General features: G+C 41.1%; 1 protein-coding gene across 5 annotated transcripts in view; it reads right to left on the bottom strand.

Moving 5' to 3' along the window:
* Window positions 1–16,019, bottom strand: part of LOC148819925 (voltage-gated delayed rectifier potassium channel KCNH1) — a 104,799-nt gene that overhangs the window by 66,651 nt on the left and 22,129 nt on the right. For all 5 annotated transcript variants that reach the window (XM_088933897.1, XM_088933898.1, XM_088933900.1 and 2 more), the window contains one exon: window positions 13,184–13,613. In XM_088933897.1, coding sequence (XP_088790023.1) covers window positions 13,184–13,613 — 430 coding nt within the window. The remainder of the gene's footprint in view (window positions 1–13,183; window positions 13,614–16,019) is intronic.

Raw genomic sequence — 16,019 nt, 5'->3', positions numbered from 1 at the left:
TTTTGTTAGACCTTTCCTTACAACACATTAGGTGCCATTCAGTAAATACTGTTTAAATTGGGCTCTGTCAGAGCACAAACCAGTGACACTGGATAATCAACAAGCAAATTTATGGGCTTTACTGAAACAGACAAGCCAGCAGACCAGAGGAAATTAGATCACAAGAGCACAGCCTTTAAAATGAAGCAAGAATGCATGATAAAGCAAGTGCACAAAGCAGCAATGCATAAAGCACACCATTTATAACAACGGATAAGAAACAGATCAAGACTCCATTACTGAAAATAATAAAGAAAGATGAAATGTCCAGCACCCAGTGTTTACGAATGTAAGAGCCTGAAGCTCATAAAAATCCAAATTAATCAAACTCTTATGCAATAGGAATCACATATTTCCTTTTAAATCCCAAATTACTATACAAGAGCACCAAAGGCCAGCAGGTGCTTAAACCTTATTTATACCATCTTAAAGCAATTTGTCTCATCTCAGTCACCATTGCCCATAAAATACTGTAGAGCTGTGCTCCCCCCAGAGCTCCACTTTGACTGTGCCGTTGCCCCATGACCTTTTGCATCACAGCTTCCTGTCCCCCACTGTACCCTATAAAAAGGAGGGGTGCCCATAAAGCTTGCCCTCTCTGCACTACATTGCAAGCTATGGGAAACCGAGCTCCCTCTTTCAATTCAATTCAATTCAAGGTGCTTTATTAGCATGACCGATGGGTACAATCAGTGTTGCCAAAGCAAATGAAAGTAATTCTCTCTCTGCAGTCTCTCTCTTGCCCTCTAGCTCTCCCTGGTGGATAGCACACCTCCGTAACTAACAGGGTAATAAACAATCTGCCTTCGTCAGGCCTGCCTCCTGCCTGTTTTCTGGCACCTTCCTCTCTGCCGAACTGGGTTTGGGGCCGATTTGCCACAACACCATAAAGCCGTATCCTCCTTCGTGCTGAACCTTTGTGGTGCAAATGACTTCATCTCCTTCATGTTCATATCCGCCTATTAGAACAGCTGTGAAAGTTACCTGTTAAGCAAAATAAAACTGCTGTGATACATTTTACTGGAAGCCTAGTGAAACCGCATACATGCTTTTCTCATTTGAGAAAATTTCTCTCAACCAAGGAATAATTTCAATTCAAAATTCTGGCAAATCGAAATCGGTAACATTTTCTTACCTGGAGCCAAATACTGTTTTAAGCAGGAGAGTCTAATTCTGGTCCTGGAGGGGCAGTGTGTCTGTGGGCTTTCATTTCAACTCAGTTCTTAACGAGCTAAACCAGCTGGTTAGTACCTTAACAGGACCAACATAACCATTTAGTTTCTCCCAGCTCTTCAGGTGTTGCTGATTTTAAAAAAACAGGACCGTCAACTCCTGCTTTAAAGTAATTAACTTTAAGCCTCAAAAACAGAAATGAATGAGGATTCAGTTGCAATCTGAAGGATATAACTGCTCTTGCTCAGGATGTAGCAAGTCTTACATATGTGCACTTTACTGAATTTTTCAACATAGCTTCGAACTTCAGTCAGCTTAACATCAATAACCCGATCCAAGGACCTGTTGTACTCTCCAGGCTTCATCCACAAGAATACACAAAAACAAAAGCAGGCTTTTAGCTCCATGACTGCTCAGCTCTGTCTGCTCCATTGAACTGTTTCTTACTTTGTCCCAAAATGCCGGCAGAGGAAAGTGAGGAAGCCAATCAAGACTGTAGCAGAAGAGGAAATCTGTACTCTGCAGTGTATGTGAAAATTCAAGGGAAGAGCCAGCAAACATCCTTTCGAAGGGGGGAGAAAGACCAGCAGCTGCCAAAGTAATCCGCCTCTCAGGGGGGCTTTTCATCTAATAAAGAAATAGCTTTAACAATAATTAGACTGATTAGACCCAATTAAAAATCTAGGTACACTTCATTGCTTTTCATAATATCCTTGCCCACTTCCCTCTGTACGCATTACTTACTCTTGACGAATATGGTAATTTAATTATTAATGTATTTACATTAACTGCTTCATTCACAGGGTCATTATCAGATTGATTTACCAGTAATGGATAAGTAAAGCTCACATTTAAATTGGTTATCCCATGAATTTATATAATGTAGCAGAAATCTCATCAGTTAACAGATGACGAAGAGAGGTAAGGACCATGTGCTCAGCAGAGAACACAAGAATCTAAGATTGAAATGTTACCTTATGCTGCTTAAATTTGGGACTTCTGGGGGAATCCATTGCTTTTTCTAACCATTTTATCCAATTCTGGATTTAGGGACTGCCGGAGACTATCCCTGCAAACAACAAACTCAGGCACACCCTGGACAGAACACCAGTCCGTGACCCAAACATGCTCACACTCACACCAGGACCAATTTTCCCAGAAGCCAATAAAACTACCAGCATGTCTTTGGACTGTGTGAAGAAACTGGAGCACCCGGACATGAACATGGGCAAAACATACAAAATCCATGCAGACAGCTAACCACTGAGCCACCATGCCACCTTCATTGGGAATTCATTAATAATAATAAACAACTATTCCTTGTATGGTCATCATACAGTACGTTGCATCCAAAAGAATCTCAGAGAGCCACCACTGAAGTTTAGCGCCCATTTGGCAAATGTTAGTGCAGAATGGCTGCAACACCGATTCAGCGATGAGAAGTGAGAAAGAGCTTCACCAATTTAATAAAGTGAGAACTTTAGGAAGGCCAGATCAGCAGAGTGAGCACACCTCTGCTCTTTTAAGAAGTGAAGAGTGTCATGGAATCTTTAACAACTAAGCAGCCTGGAGCTTGGCACCTCCTACCACACAGTGGTCCCAGTGACCATACTGGGACATGAGAGTGGACATTCAGGTCCAGAGAGAAGAGTCCCACCTATAACACTTGGATCAACAACCTGGTCTTCCTTAGAGAAGCCAGGCCCAACCTTGCTTAGCTCTTAAGATCAGGCTACAAGGCGATAACACTGCTGACTTTATTTTGCCTGAGAAAGTGCTGCATGATCCAGCCCATGGGATTCCTGAAAGATTTCTACAGGATATTTGAAGAAATCCATGAGGATTTGTTTCCCTAGTTATGCGGGAAAAAAAGCACTTCACGCCTCACAGCTATTTTAATTTGCATTCTGAAGTAAAAGCATTCATGTTCCCCAGGGCTCTGATGGGTCCTATTAGATGGGATTTGAAAAGTCTTCTGTTTCAGTCCCTTAAAATCCACAGATTGCCTGAAAACTTCCACAGAAGACAGCAGCCGAGGGAAAACATCATCATTAGATGGGATATTAAATTATATCTCATGGAAAACTATACTGAATCCTTAAAAATGCAACACCTTGGAAAATAAACCATAACTGCCAGAGGAGAAAGGGCAACTAATCAATTCAAAAGTAAAAAAATAAAAAGATGCTAAGAAAGTTTCATTTTTAGATTCCGGAGACATTTCAGTAGATGTGCATGATTTCCCCATCAATCACATTTTTTACAGTGTTTCTTGAAAACTGAACTCTGACATTTCAGACTGCTGAAAATAATGAGGCATTATTAAAAGATCTCCGAGCAATTCCATTAGTGACTTCCAAAAGAGCGCTTTGCAAACTACTGTCTGCATCATGTTTATGTATTAAATCAGGTGAAACCCACCACAAATTTGGGTGTTACAGTATTTGCAGAGTTATTATTTGGCGCCTCAGGGGGCAATGTTATCAAACAGACTCCTGAGAGTCATGAGAGTGAGGGACAGGCTGAGATACACAAATCATTACAAAACATTCGAAAACGGTTTCTTTCCGTCAGCGTGCTGAGAAAGTACACGCTAATCTAAAAGGAGTTAAAATGGTAGATTAATAAAAAGGCCCATTCAAATTCTGATGTCTACAAATTGAATCAACATCTTCCTCATTCAGAAGTGTTAAGCTCCATTATTCCCTGTGGACTGCAAACCTTTTTACTTGACGGACACATTTAAAATGTCCTTGGTTTAAAACAGGTCAAAAATCAAATATGGGTAATATAAAAATCATACATCTACTCGAAATAGCCTGAAGTGAGACACTGTGGTCTTCAAGGTCCACACATTGAAACCCTATACAGTACCTAATCAGCTTTGCATTTTGAAGACAAAGTGGAAACAAATGACACATAATGTCTTACATAAAATGACTAATTACTCTGGGGTAGTGATTTGAAATGGTTTTGCGATTATTATTTATAATGAAGAACACTGCTTAAAGGTTCCATCAAATGAGACACATGCAGGAAATAATTGAAAGCGAGAACCATTATACTCTTTGCAAACAGTGAGACCAAGCAATTATTCTGAGATGTTTGTCTTTTAGCAAGGGGAATTAGATTTTCTAAACTGTACTGACAGATCTCCTTTCAATCAGAGATTGTTTACTTAGGCTGAGGAATGAATATCAAAGAACTTATTGTGAATGTTGAACCAGTTGTGAAGAACCTTCATGTATCTTCTCTTGATCTTCAAACCAAACTTGTTGCCATCATGTCCAGCTCGGCCCACTCTTATTGTAAGTAAAACAGCACTATTTATCTAATACTAATACAACATTTATGTTGGTTAAGGTATCTTTCTCTTGAGAGTGTGTATCCATTTTCTTCATTTCTCGATTTCAAAATCTATTTTTTACTTGACAAACAATGGTAGTAAATTTTCTGCATCACTCTTTATTGGCTGTATAGCCTATAAATGTCTTTCCCATCCTCAAATATCTCCTATCAAAACTCATTTAACTTACAAGCAGGTGATGAATTTGTTGCAGCTCCAAGTAAAAAAGTTTCCAGCAAGTGAAATGTAGCTTTAACAAGCTTAGCAGCTACATTATTCCTAAATGTCAAGTCTTTCACCCAGTTGTGCAGTGCTGTTCAAGCTCATTCTCTCCCAGGAAAGCAGAACTGTACTGTCAAATGCACAAATTATGTGCATAATTTACCTTTTAATTCTCTTCCTCTCCAGTTATCAGCAGTAAAGAAATCAGGGGATGTCCCATTAGACGGAAACAACTGATAATACCTGAAAAAACCTCAGAGATTTGAGAGGTTTTAATGTTCAGACGTTCTGACAACATAGAGCTGTTATTCTAACATGCTTGAAGTCAGATCCAGGTGGCACAAGTTGAGACCAAAATGCTTTGAATGTGCTTTTCAAATGTCTCTTGAATTCCTAATTAGAGTGTGTGAATGAGGGAAAGGAAGTATCCACAACTCATCATTAAAAACTGCATGTGTTTTTTTTAATCTTACCATGACATTTTTTAACCAAATGCTATATGCCAATCCACACAGAGACCCAAGACTTTTCTTTGCTTATTTTAAACCAATATTTTTTTGCCCTTAACAGGATAACAGAATTTATCAAAGTAAGAAATGAATTACTTCTATCTATCCTCAGATCTATTTGCATTTATACATTATTGATCAGTTGCCTACACCTGAAGTCTAGATATTTTAATTAATTCATTCGTTTCCAGAGTAGAACACTGCATCATTTTACATGAATTAAACACCAACATTTTTAAATCCCAACAAAGTATGAAAAGCTTTTTAAAAACTGCAAGATTTTATAAACATTTTCTATACCTCATCTGTCAAATTTTGTCTGGAAACATTTATCAAATGTATCAACTTTTGTTAGCTTGAATCTCACCCTTCAGCTGAAGGTAAGTGTTCTATTACCTGCTTGGCAAGACATTCATGAATAAAATTGAATTTTATTATGTGGAACAAAGTACCACATGACACATCAGCAGTCCAAAACTAAACTATTTTCAGGAAGAGTTTTGAGTACTTTGCCTCTCCAGTGAGACTTCTGGAGTGACTATTTTAATGGTAAATATACAGTAGGTAGGTTCTTCCACTACCTAAGTACTTGACCTGTCTGTGAGAGAGGGAGAGATATGGAATATATTGCTTGCATAGGATTCACAGCATTCAAAGCATGCAGTATAGGAGTGTAGGCCTATCCCAAAAACTGGGCAAGGTGATGACTGATGAGTGACTATTAACTGGTCTGTCAGCTGGTCTTTTAATTTTAAACTGTTCCTTTAATTCAGACAATTTTTAGCTACATGATCCGAATTCATATTCCATAAGTAAAAATTCCAGAATTGCCAGCACACCGTGTTCAATGCAGTGTAAGTATCTGCCTTGTAAGCTAACATTTCATAATGACCTTGGCAAGTGTCTCTTATCCATTTGAACCAACAACTGTGCGTGATGGCAGCCTCTCTCCGTGTGTGTCACCTCAGAGGGGATTACAAACTCGGCAGGTCTTTTAAACTGCTACACAAACAGGGCCATGCTGGCACAAAATACAGTCACAGCTTCTCCTTTCCTTATTTCCCCAGAGACCATAGAAATCTGATTTCCCCCCACCCCCAACTTAATGCAGCTGCAAGGACCTAGTGACCATCCTCCCAATTTCATACAGCAGCAAGGACCTCTTCATGGTCACATGATCTTTTTTTTTTTTCAGGGCAAAACTGGTGGGACAGAGTGCTCAAAGCAGAGTGGCTAAAGCAGTTTGAAATTTCAAAAACAAAAGACCCAGTATAGCTTAGAAATCTCATAAAGGACAAATTTATCGTCATGATTGTAGGGCTTTTTCTTCATGTTTTATCAGATATGACATTTCCCAGCATTAGAAGGAACAATAGAAAGAGGTAAGCCTGCCACACCTCATTAAAACCAGATATGGTTTCTGTCTGGCAACCCAAATAAAGAACTGCTCAGGACCCAGTGGTAGGGTTGCCATAGCTACAATGGGTTCATACTGTCCCTTGCAATATTAGGTCTCCTGCTGCAAGGAGCGTTCCCAAATCCACCTGCTGGTGTTTTGAAAAAGATTTAGATTTAAGGACTACAAGTGATTAAAAAACTGTCACAAATAAATCATCTATAATCTAAAACTTTCATGACAAATGACCATAGCTGCACCAGAATACAAACAAGAACTGCAACACAGATGGGCTGAAATGGGAACAGATTCCCACTCCCAGTTCATGTATTGTAATGTAAGGTCTCCTATTAAGAGGCTGTCTTCCATTTTTTGTCCTCTGGTTTGACAGGAATTTCCTGTTGTGATGACTAGGGCTGGTAGTATTTCTGCACCTCCAGGTTGCTGTCAAGTGGGAAGTGGGATGGAAACTGCGTCATGTCACAAGTGCCGTAGGCACCTTTCACATTCCGATTCAAATCTGTCACTTACAATTTAGAGTCATAAAAGTACTAAATGAACCTATTCCAAGGTGCAGCTGTAAGAATGCCATACAAACAAACAAACAAACAAACAAACAAACAAACAAACAACTCACTCTTCTGAGCTAAAATTCTGTGCTGTCTGTTTTGGGTGAAAACTAGGGAGTTTGCAGAACTCTTTGAGAGTTTTTTTAAGGTGCACATAAAAACTTCATCAGGATCTGAAACACCGTCACTGTGCTGGCTTCCCATTAACCAATATCTGTTTCCTCATAACAGGGTAAATAAAGGTGGTTGTTAATCAGATTCTTTTAAACCACAGATCAAAACTCAGATTTATCAGTCTTTGATGATGTTCCAGCTGAACTCTCAGTTATTGTGCTTATTTAAACCCTTAAGCAAAACAATAACAGGCTTAGTTAGACATTTATTTACATAAGGAAAGATAAGATTAGCTTTATTGATGAAAGGTGCTTGAGTGAGAAGAACAACAACCTGACCAAGGGGGGGGGGGGGGGTGTGAGGGATGTGAAAAAGGTTAAGACAGATTCATATTTATACCCAGGAAGGCACAAGTGGGCAAGATTAGAGTCTGACCTCCTCCCGAACCTTAGTTTGAAACTCCCTTTAAGGCAAAAATCTGCAGTAGATCAAAAACTGATCTAATTTATTCTTAACTATCAGCTTAATTAAGAAACAATTAAGTTTGACAGACACCAGAAAGCAGAGGTGTAGTAAGACATCTAGGCCTGAGTCATGACTCAGGGGCTTTAAATGCAATTCAGCCCTACATACATACAGCAAAGAAAGACGCTCATTGTTTAGGTACAGAAATCTGCTACTTCTGCAAAGTGTTTTAACTCTGAAAATGTTTTGTTAAGTGTTTCTTTATGGATCATAAACAGTATATTGTGAGCCTGACTGCATGAATAGTTTTTCAGGCCATGTATTCATTTGGCTCCCCTATGGACATAAGAATGTGGCACAACTAACCAGAAAACAGACTGATGCACCTCTGTTAAGCAAATGAGCACTATAAGTGAGTCCGTGTTCAAGCCTAGGCTTTTCAACAGTGACAGATGCTCACCATCCGATTTTGACACCCACATAGAGATGAAGTCAAATGGAAGATCTTTCGATCTGATCTCAGCATCTTGGGAGCTGAAAGGATTAAATGGAAAGTGATAAGCTACAATAGGTCTGGTGACACAGACATCCCCACAGGTGTCACCGCACTGGAAGAGGAACTGCTTTCCTCTTGCAAAAGGCGCTGACACAATGAGCCCCAAGCCAATCTGAGCTTCACAGCTGCACATCCGTGAATGAGGGTCGCAAGCCATCTCTTGAAGACTTCTTGTCATCTCAATCCCCCTGCTGTGAAATGCAGTGTGCTGTTGTTACCTGAAGAGAAACTAATGAGAAGCAAAGGGATTTATAAATATATAATTGTTTAAAAGGGCCCAGCAGAAGAAAACCGGGGCAGGCCCACCGTTCCCATGCTCCTGGCAGATGTGAGAAACGCAGACAGGCATTCTGCCTCTTTGGTGACAAGACGCACATCACACAGTGTGGTGCCAAAGTGATAACAAGACTGGACGTTGATTGTCATGACTGTTATTCTGAATATGTCCGCAGGCACTGCTGCAGAGAGGGGGGTAGGAGTCTCGAGCCAGCTCTTCACCTGAAGTGACACAGCCTCTGGATTGAAGCTGCGTCGCATCATGAGGTGAAAAAGGCAGCGTCTCTGTGAGAAAAGGCCGACTGAATTCTGAGCCCTCTGAACAGCATCCCTGTAGAACCTGCAGGCCCTGTCAGAGATGCCAGATTCCTGCTCAGATACCATGATGTTGGAGTCACCCTGTTGGAATTCAGAGCCCATGCCACCCTGCATCAAGGTAACCCCAGGGAAAGAATTTCCATACGGAAGTCTCATTGCCTAGGGCTCCTGATCTTATCCAATCTCATGGAGCAGAATTAGGCATTGGAACAAGAAACTGGCATTCGAGGAACAGAACTTTGCTTAATTGCTTGGAATTATGCTTAAAATGCATTCTGGATTTTTATACTACAGTTAGAGATTTATGTAAGGACGGCAGGGCACAGTTCTGCATACTGCTGTCACAAAACGCACCTCATACCATCTTAAATCAAGCCATATGAAATGTAACTATAAGCAAAGGTGATGTTTAAAAGGTACTTCTAACCCAAACTGTAGGCAAACCTAAACCCTAACCTTCCTGTCAGTACTAGTTGAACACTAGCTTTAATTCCAACCCAAGACAAAGTGACAAAATAAAGAATCTCTCAAAATATCACCATAACATTTCTGCAGCTAAAGCTCAACCGAACTGTAACTCCATTCTTTGAAGAAGCAGCCGTGTCTTGAATGCAGCCAGGGTACCGGCTTCAACCACATGGCTGGTCAGCTTGTTCCATATTCCCACAAGCCTTTGGGAAAAGAAGTGCCTTCTCTCTTTTGTTTACTTGTGTTGAGTCCCCTTTTAGTCTTCTCTGTTAAAGAGTATGGCTTAAAATCTGGCTCATTGTCATATGTGGACAAACAATGGGGGCGACAGAACCCTCTCATTTCTGACACAGCTGAAGACACCTTCATTTCTAGTCCTGCGCAAATCAGCTTTAGTCAGCTCTACCTGCCCAGAACCCACGAGAAGCAGTTCAAATAAAGCACAGCCCAGTGCTATCTAGTCCGTGTTGTAGCAGATTCAGTCTCAGACGGAAGGGATAAAGGTGTCTTGACCTTTGTATTGAGCAAGCTAAATTAATTTAGCATTTACCCTCCAATTTCAGGAATATTTCTTCTTATTTAAATGTTTCATACAATAACCTAAAGAGCTCAAAGATAATTTTCTAGCTAGTCTCACAACAAATTGATACTCTTCCTGTGCAGAGGATAAATGGCTTGCGCACAGCTTGATTCATAATCAGGCACACTTCTAGTTAGAAAAACATGAGAATGCAAATATATATATAAAAAACAATTGAATCCCCCAGTGGAATACTGTAATTCAATCATCCACAGGTCTACCTGTTACTTGACTGCATTTATTACAATGTTGCAGTGGGGAATTATCAATAAAAGGGAGAGAATATAAATTGCTTGGATCCTCCAGGGCAAAAGTAGAGTTGAGTCATGTTTGGGGGGAAAAGCGCAGAAGCCAGGGGTTTATTGATTTCACGGTATGTCACCCACATCTATCATTGACACACAAACCTCCAAAAAGCACTTAAACATTGAAAAGCAATTCTCCATTAAAGAGAAGATGGTTAAAATAAGTAATTCCTATTACAAGACAATAAATACATTATCCATCCACACAAGAGGCTTAACACTACATGTAATCTAAGTGCTGTAAAAAAAATGGGTTTCTCTGGCATTTTGCTTCGAAGTACAGAAATTCAGCTGCTAAAAATTAAAAGAATTCCATTATGGGCTGGACTGCCATTACATGGGCAAGTAATGGACTAAAAATAGATTGCAAGTGTACGAACAGAGTATAGCTGGGCGTTTTTTATGTCAGCTTCTGCACATTTCATGGACACCGTACGTTCTGAGCTGTACAGCCCCCCCAAAGCAGCTCCAGAAGATATCCCTACTCCAATAACTAAATCTACGCGCTTTCTTATTAACATGGGAAAAAGCTCACAAGTCAATTCACCATGGACAAGCAAAGCACAAGCTGCAGCTGTCAAGGTTACCCTCCTCAACCTAACATGCTTATTTATGGGGTGATTTTTATCCAAGTATGAGTCATGCTTTTATCAAAAGTGATTTACATTTGGACCCAAAGAAAGCTCGGCCTTTCACCAAAGTAATCTGAGTGAAATACCTTGCTCAGTGGCACCCCACCCAGGAACCCACATTCTAGCTCCAAACTCAGGACCTCACCACTACTCCCTCTGTAATAACCAAGAGCTTTCTTCTATCCTTAACAACTCACTGGTTAAAAAGACAAATAGGCTCCAGCCTTGGTATTTTCAGTTACTTGTTATTATCTAACGGTTAAGTTTGTTCGTAAGATGTTCCAATTTAATTTTAAACACCCTACTTCACAGTATAGGAAACACCTGGATACCTTTGTTTGTTCAACTGTACTAAAGAGTTGAGTTTTTACACCTTCAAGAGCTTTATAGGTAAAGTCGGAAAAAGGGATTTTATCTGTTCTTGAATTAATCTTAGATTAAGGAATTTGCTTTGCATACATACCAAGAAGCCATTTCAAGTTTAGGAACCTTTGAACAGTCTTGTGAATTTGGTCTTCAATTCTCAAAACATTTCCCTGCACTTCATCACAGTAAAGAACGGACTCACAATAGCATAATGAAAAATGCATGTACTGTACACTGTAAGACGCAGAACAGGCTAGGAAGTTAAAGAGGAGGAGCAGGCATGCATTGCAGATTTCTTATAGGTTCCTTCAACCAAAGTAATGAAAATGTTAGAAGTTATTTTTTTTATCCAAAACAGGACTTTTCAGAAAACCACACCCTCCCACAGTCAAAAACAATCAAAAACGCAGGCAGATCTGAAGAATGGATAACTGCTGAAATCGATTAGCAAATTAGCAAACATTTCATTCTAACACCTCTGTCTTGTTATCAGAAAATCCAATTCAGTTCACCACAGGGTCTTGTCATTGAAAGTCTTCCATAGATGTTCCTCTTGAAGGCGTTAAAGTACTTTCATTTATTTCAGGTCTGTCTCCATAGTAGGCTACTGGATTTCTTTGTGCAAGACACAGCCTGAACACCATGAGACACACTAGGTGAATATTAAGCCCACAGGGAATAGCCTTATTTTCGCAGCTTAACAACATCCAATGTTCTGCCCCCTCATGGCCTCCAGGAAACTGCCAAAGGTCACTGTGACAGTCTAAAAACCTAAGGACAATTCCAAGATGAGTCAGATCATTAATCATTTTGATTCTGACACTGATCCACCGTCTCATTTTTCTAGGTGAAAAAAACCACCAGAAATAAGAAATGCTGATCACTGCCAAGAAAACCAGGACTCCTCTAAAGAGCTTAATACCTCTCAATGTCAAAGAGCAGAATATTCAACAGCCACGTGCTGCAACATTACCATGTAGAGGATGCTAGAGAAACAGAAGACTGTTGCCTGAACATGTATTCCACTATAATAATGTGACAATCTCTCTACCTCTTTACAACACATCTTATCCACCGTCCTGCTTCTACAACATACTCACTCAGATTGCTGTGTACTGGGATCAAAGACAGCAATAACTGCAAACACATATTTCACTAGTGGATGTCGTGTCCTGCACTGCACTCTTTGCTTGCCAGGATAGGCCCCGGCTCCCCTGTGACCCTGTGACCGGATAATGCAGTAAGAAAATGGATGGCTGGATTGTGCAGTAATGTCGTTTTGAACTAGAATAAAGACCCTCCTATCCTACATATTTTTTCCCCACAAATGCTGAACCCAAATACAAGTTTTCCTGTCCAAATGAAATGAATGTTCACGACTTAAAACTGTTTCGAAGCACCTACTGTAGCCCACTTGGGTCGCTAAAACTTTTTAAACTCTTGACCTCTTATAAAGACATCCTGCTTTCATTCTACTGGCCGGTATGCCGTATCTGCGTGGATTAAGGTTGCAATGCCACAATCCATTTCACTGCACAGGGCTTTCCACTTTTCAAAAAACTGAAAGCCTTGTGCTGGCAGCTCCTTTCATTATTCACAGGAAAGCCTCATATCCCAATGAAGCCTTTACCCCACCTAACAACCGGGCACAGACAGGAAGCTCTCTCTTCTTCATGTGGCGCACTTCTGCTGAACATTCCTCGTCGTGGAAAAGCCAATCTCGTTTCACGACCCAGGAAGAAGAAGAGGAGCATGAGGACTCGGTCCTACAGCCGAACGCGCCGAATTGGTATGCAAGAGAATGCGACATCAGCACACAGGAATGAAGGCCCCGGAGACGCCTACTTACACCCAATCATCATCATGGCCACCGCGAAGATCTTCTCCCCGTCGGTGGTGGGGGCAATGTTACCAAATCCGATACTGGTGAGGCTGGTCATGGTGAAGTACAGGGAGGTGATGTAGACCGAGTCCTTGCTGGGGCCGCCTTCCCACTTCCCCGACCCAGTGACGTTGAACCTGTAGGGTGTCCCAATGGTCTCCCCCAGCATGTAGAGCCAGCTGTCCTTGCGCACCAAGTTGGTGTCCTCGTTGATCACCTCGTAGTCCCCGATGCTGTACCAGATGCAGGCCAGCCAGTGGGCCGCCAGGCCGAACACGCACACCAGCAGGACCAGCACCGCCGCCCCGTACTCGATGTAATGGTCCAGCTTCCGAGCCACCCGGCCCAGGCGGAGCAGCCGGACCACCTTCAGAGAGCTGAACAGGCTGCTGATTCCCTGCGGGGGAAGTGGTGGGGGAGGAGACAGGAGCGGCGATTAATTTTCTACAGGAAGGAGGCAGGCTGAGCTGTGGCTGACTCCTAGGCTTCAGGTCTTGGCACATCCCGGAGCGAAAGATGGCTACAGACAAACATTCTGCAAGCGCTCGGGACGCTAGCACCAAGGACCTTCGAGGTCAATTCCCCGAGCACACATGTTCGATTCAGGCAACTTTCATTGCGTTTTAAGGCCAGATCAGCCAAATCAATCCTTAAGAGTAATAGAAAGGTTGTGTGTTGTGCGCAGACTAAAGAATGTTAGTCAAATACTTCTCTTTACGTTCTAACGTTTTCCAACATTCCCCCCCCCCCCCATTTTTGCAATATCTCACTACAAATAATGCTTTCTTTCATCTGCATTTCTTTTTCATCTGGGCCCACAGTGGCAGACGGAAAGTGCCAGTTACTTAATACGAACGCTGTCCGTACAATTCTGACACTATCTTTCAAAATACTGAAAAGGGTTAGGAGAACATTAGTATTGCAGGAAATTTTCAACTCCATAAATAACAGCATTCGCATTCCTGGTCACTGTGAATACCAATAAAGGACATACACCGATTTTCACTGTCCTCTCTCTTCCAAGGACTTTTTCACCTGCCAGTGAAAACATTTAAGTAAAACCACTTCAGCCTATGTTTGCTTTTCTTTTATTCATATCCTGAAAGAATTTTTAGTCTGAGGTTCCGCAGTTCTTGCTAGAAACACGCATCCACTGTGATTATCTGGGATTGCATCTGAAATCCATTTTTGTGGAAGAAAGTGCCTTCTTCCTAGTGAATTCTACCTTTTTTTTCCTGAAGCACAAAATTGTTTCAGTTTCAATCTACAACAGAGGTAGATAGGATTGCAGGATGCGTGAATTCCAATTTCCTTTCAATAAAAAATGGAATTAAGCTGCACCGTATTCTTATTTTAAAAATAAATATGTATTTCTAATAATGTTTTTCAGCTTAGTATATTAATATACTAGGCAATTGTAAGAGTGACTACATGATTTCTTTTGCCTTAAGGAATACAAAAAAGAAAATAATTCATAATAAAACATAATAAAGGTGAAAAAGGTTGAAATGCTCCTTTAGCCTCTCTGACAAACTCTGCAAACTTATCCTTGAAGCATGCTTCTGCAGCAATATATTCCTTGACACCTACAACCTATGCTTTGAAAAGCAGAAGTTGAAATAAGGCAGATCCTAAAAACCAACATTAAAATCTACACTAAAGCCAAACACAATGTAAGGGCCTTCACTATTCAACTCCCTGCGTTTTACTGAGAAACCAGCAAAGCTGCTCTATTAAGACTAACAGAGACAGGCAGCAGTGACAGCCATCTCCGGTGTCTAGAAAGAGAGCAGGTATTAACTCTCGACTAAGACTGAGACGCGAGACTGAAGTGTGGAAAATCCAAATGAGTTCATCATGGCATTCATGAAGCCCGATAAATCCCCCTCTGCTTCAATCTCATCAGCCACGTCCAGGACACCAGAGCCGTGTGTGTAGGTCACCTGAACTGCCGAGATTTCCAAGACACCCCCATAGCTGCAGTCACAGCACAATGGCACTGAGGAGAGCTGGCACCGAAATGTGCCGCTCCAACAGAAGGCTTAGCGCCCAGATAGCAGTGTGAAATGGCACATTAAAGGCGGAAATGTTTTTGAAACCTTGCAAGGAGGTGAGAAAATGCATTCATTTTGCTAATACTCTAAGAATTATCAGATAGGAAAATGATCCAATAGGAATGAACAATAAGGAAGTATGTCTGAATTCTGTGTTTTTTTTATATTGTTGGCTCTGCTAGGACTTGTCAGTTCCAAGCTGGATCTTCTCCCAGACAGCCTGACCTTTTGGTGCTCTTGTGCTACCAATTTCAAAGGAATATTTTTTGCATCATCTGTTTCAGTGTTTGTGGCATGTCAGCTCTGTGTATTGCGTTATTCGGCCTGTGTTATACTGTTTGAATGCTAATGGATGAGTGCTAGCCTAGCAGAAATGGTTTTTGGAGAGACTTCTCCGAGTGTAATTCTGGGGGAATCTATGTAGGGCGGCACCACATCTTTCTGACAATTAATAAAGATTGAAGTTTTTTTTTATTGATATACTGATGAAGGATGAGTGCTATGGGAGACTGAATCCCAGAACTTCTAGCTGCGGCCAGAAGCCTTCAGTGCTAAAGTCAAACGTTTTAGGCAACATTCACTAAAGCATTCACTTAGGAGGAATTAGCAGAGGAATGACCTGTGGGATTATGCATTTGCTCAATTAAGAAACCCTCCAGGTGTAGCTGCATACCTGCAGCCAACACATCTGCTGTGTTTCAGGATAAGGTGGTTTGGCGTCAGCTGAAGGGAAGAATTAGAGTTATGAT

The sequence above is a fragment of the Atractosteus spatula genome, chromosome 15 (assembly GCF_055471065.1).
Source record: "Atractosteus spatula isolate fAtrSpa1 chromosome 15, fAtrSpa1.hap1, whole genome shotgun sequence".
NCBI lineage: Eukaryota > Metazoa > Chordata > Actinopteri > Semionotiformes > Lepisosteidae > Atractosteus > Atractosteus spatula.
The sequence above is the reverse complement of the archived record's forward strand: the minus strand, read 5'-3'. Positions and strand labels throughout refer to the sequence as shown.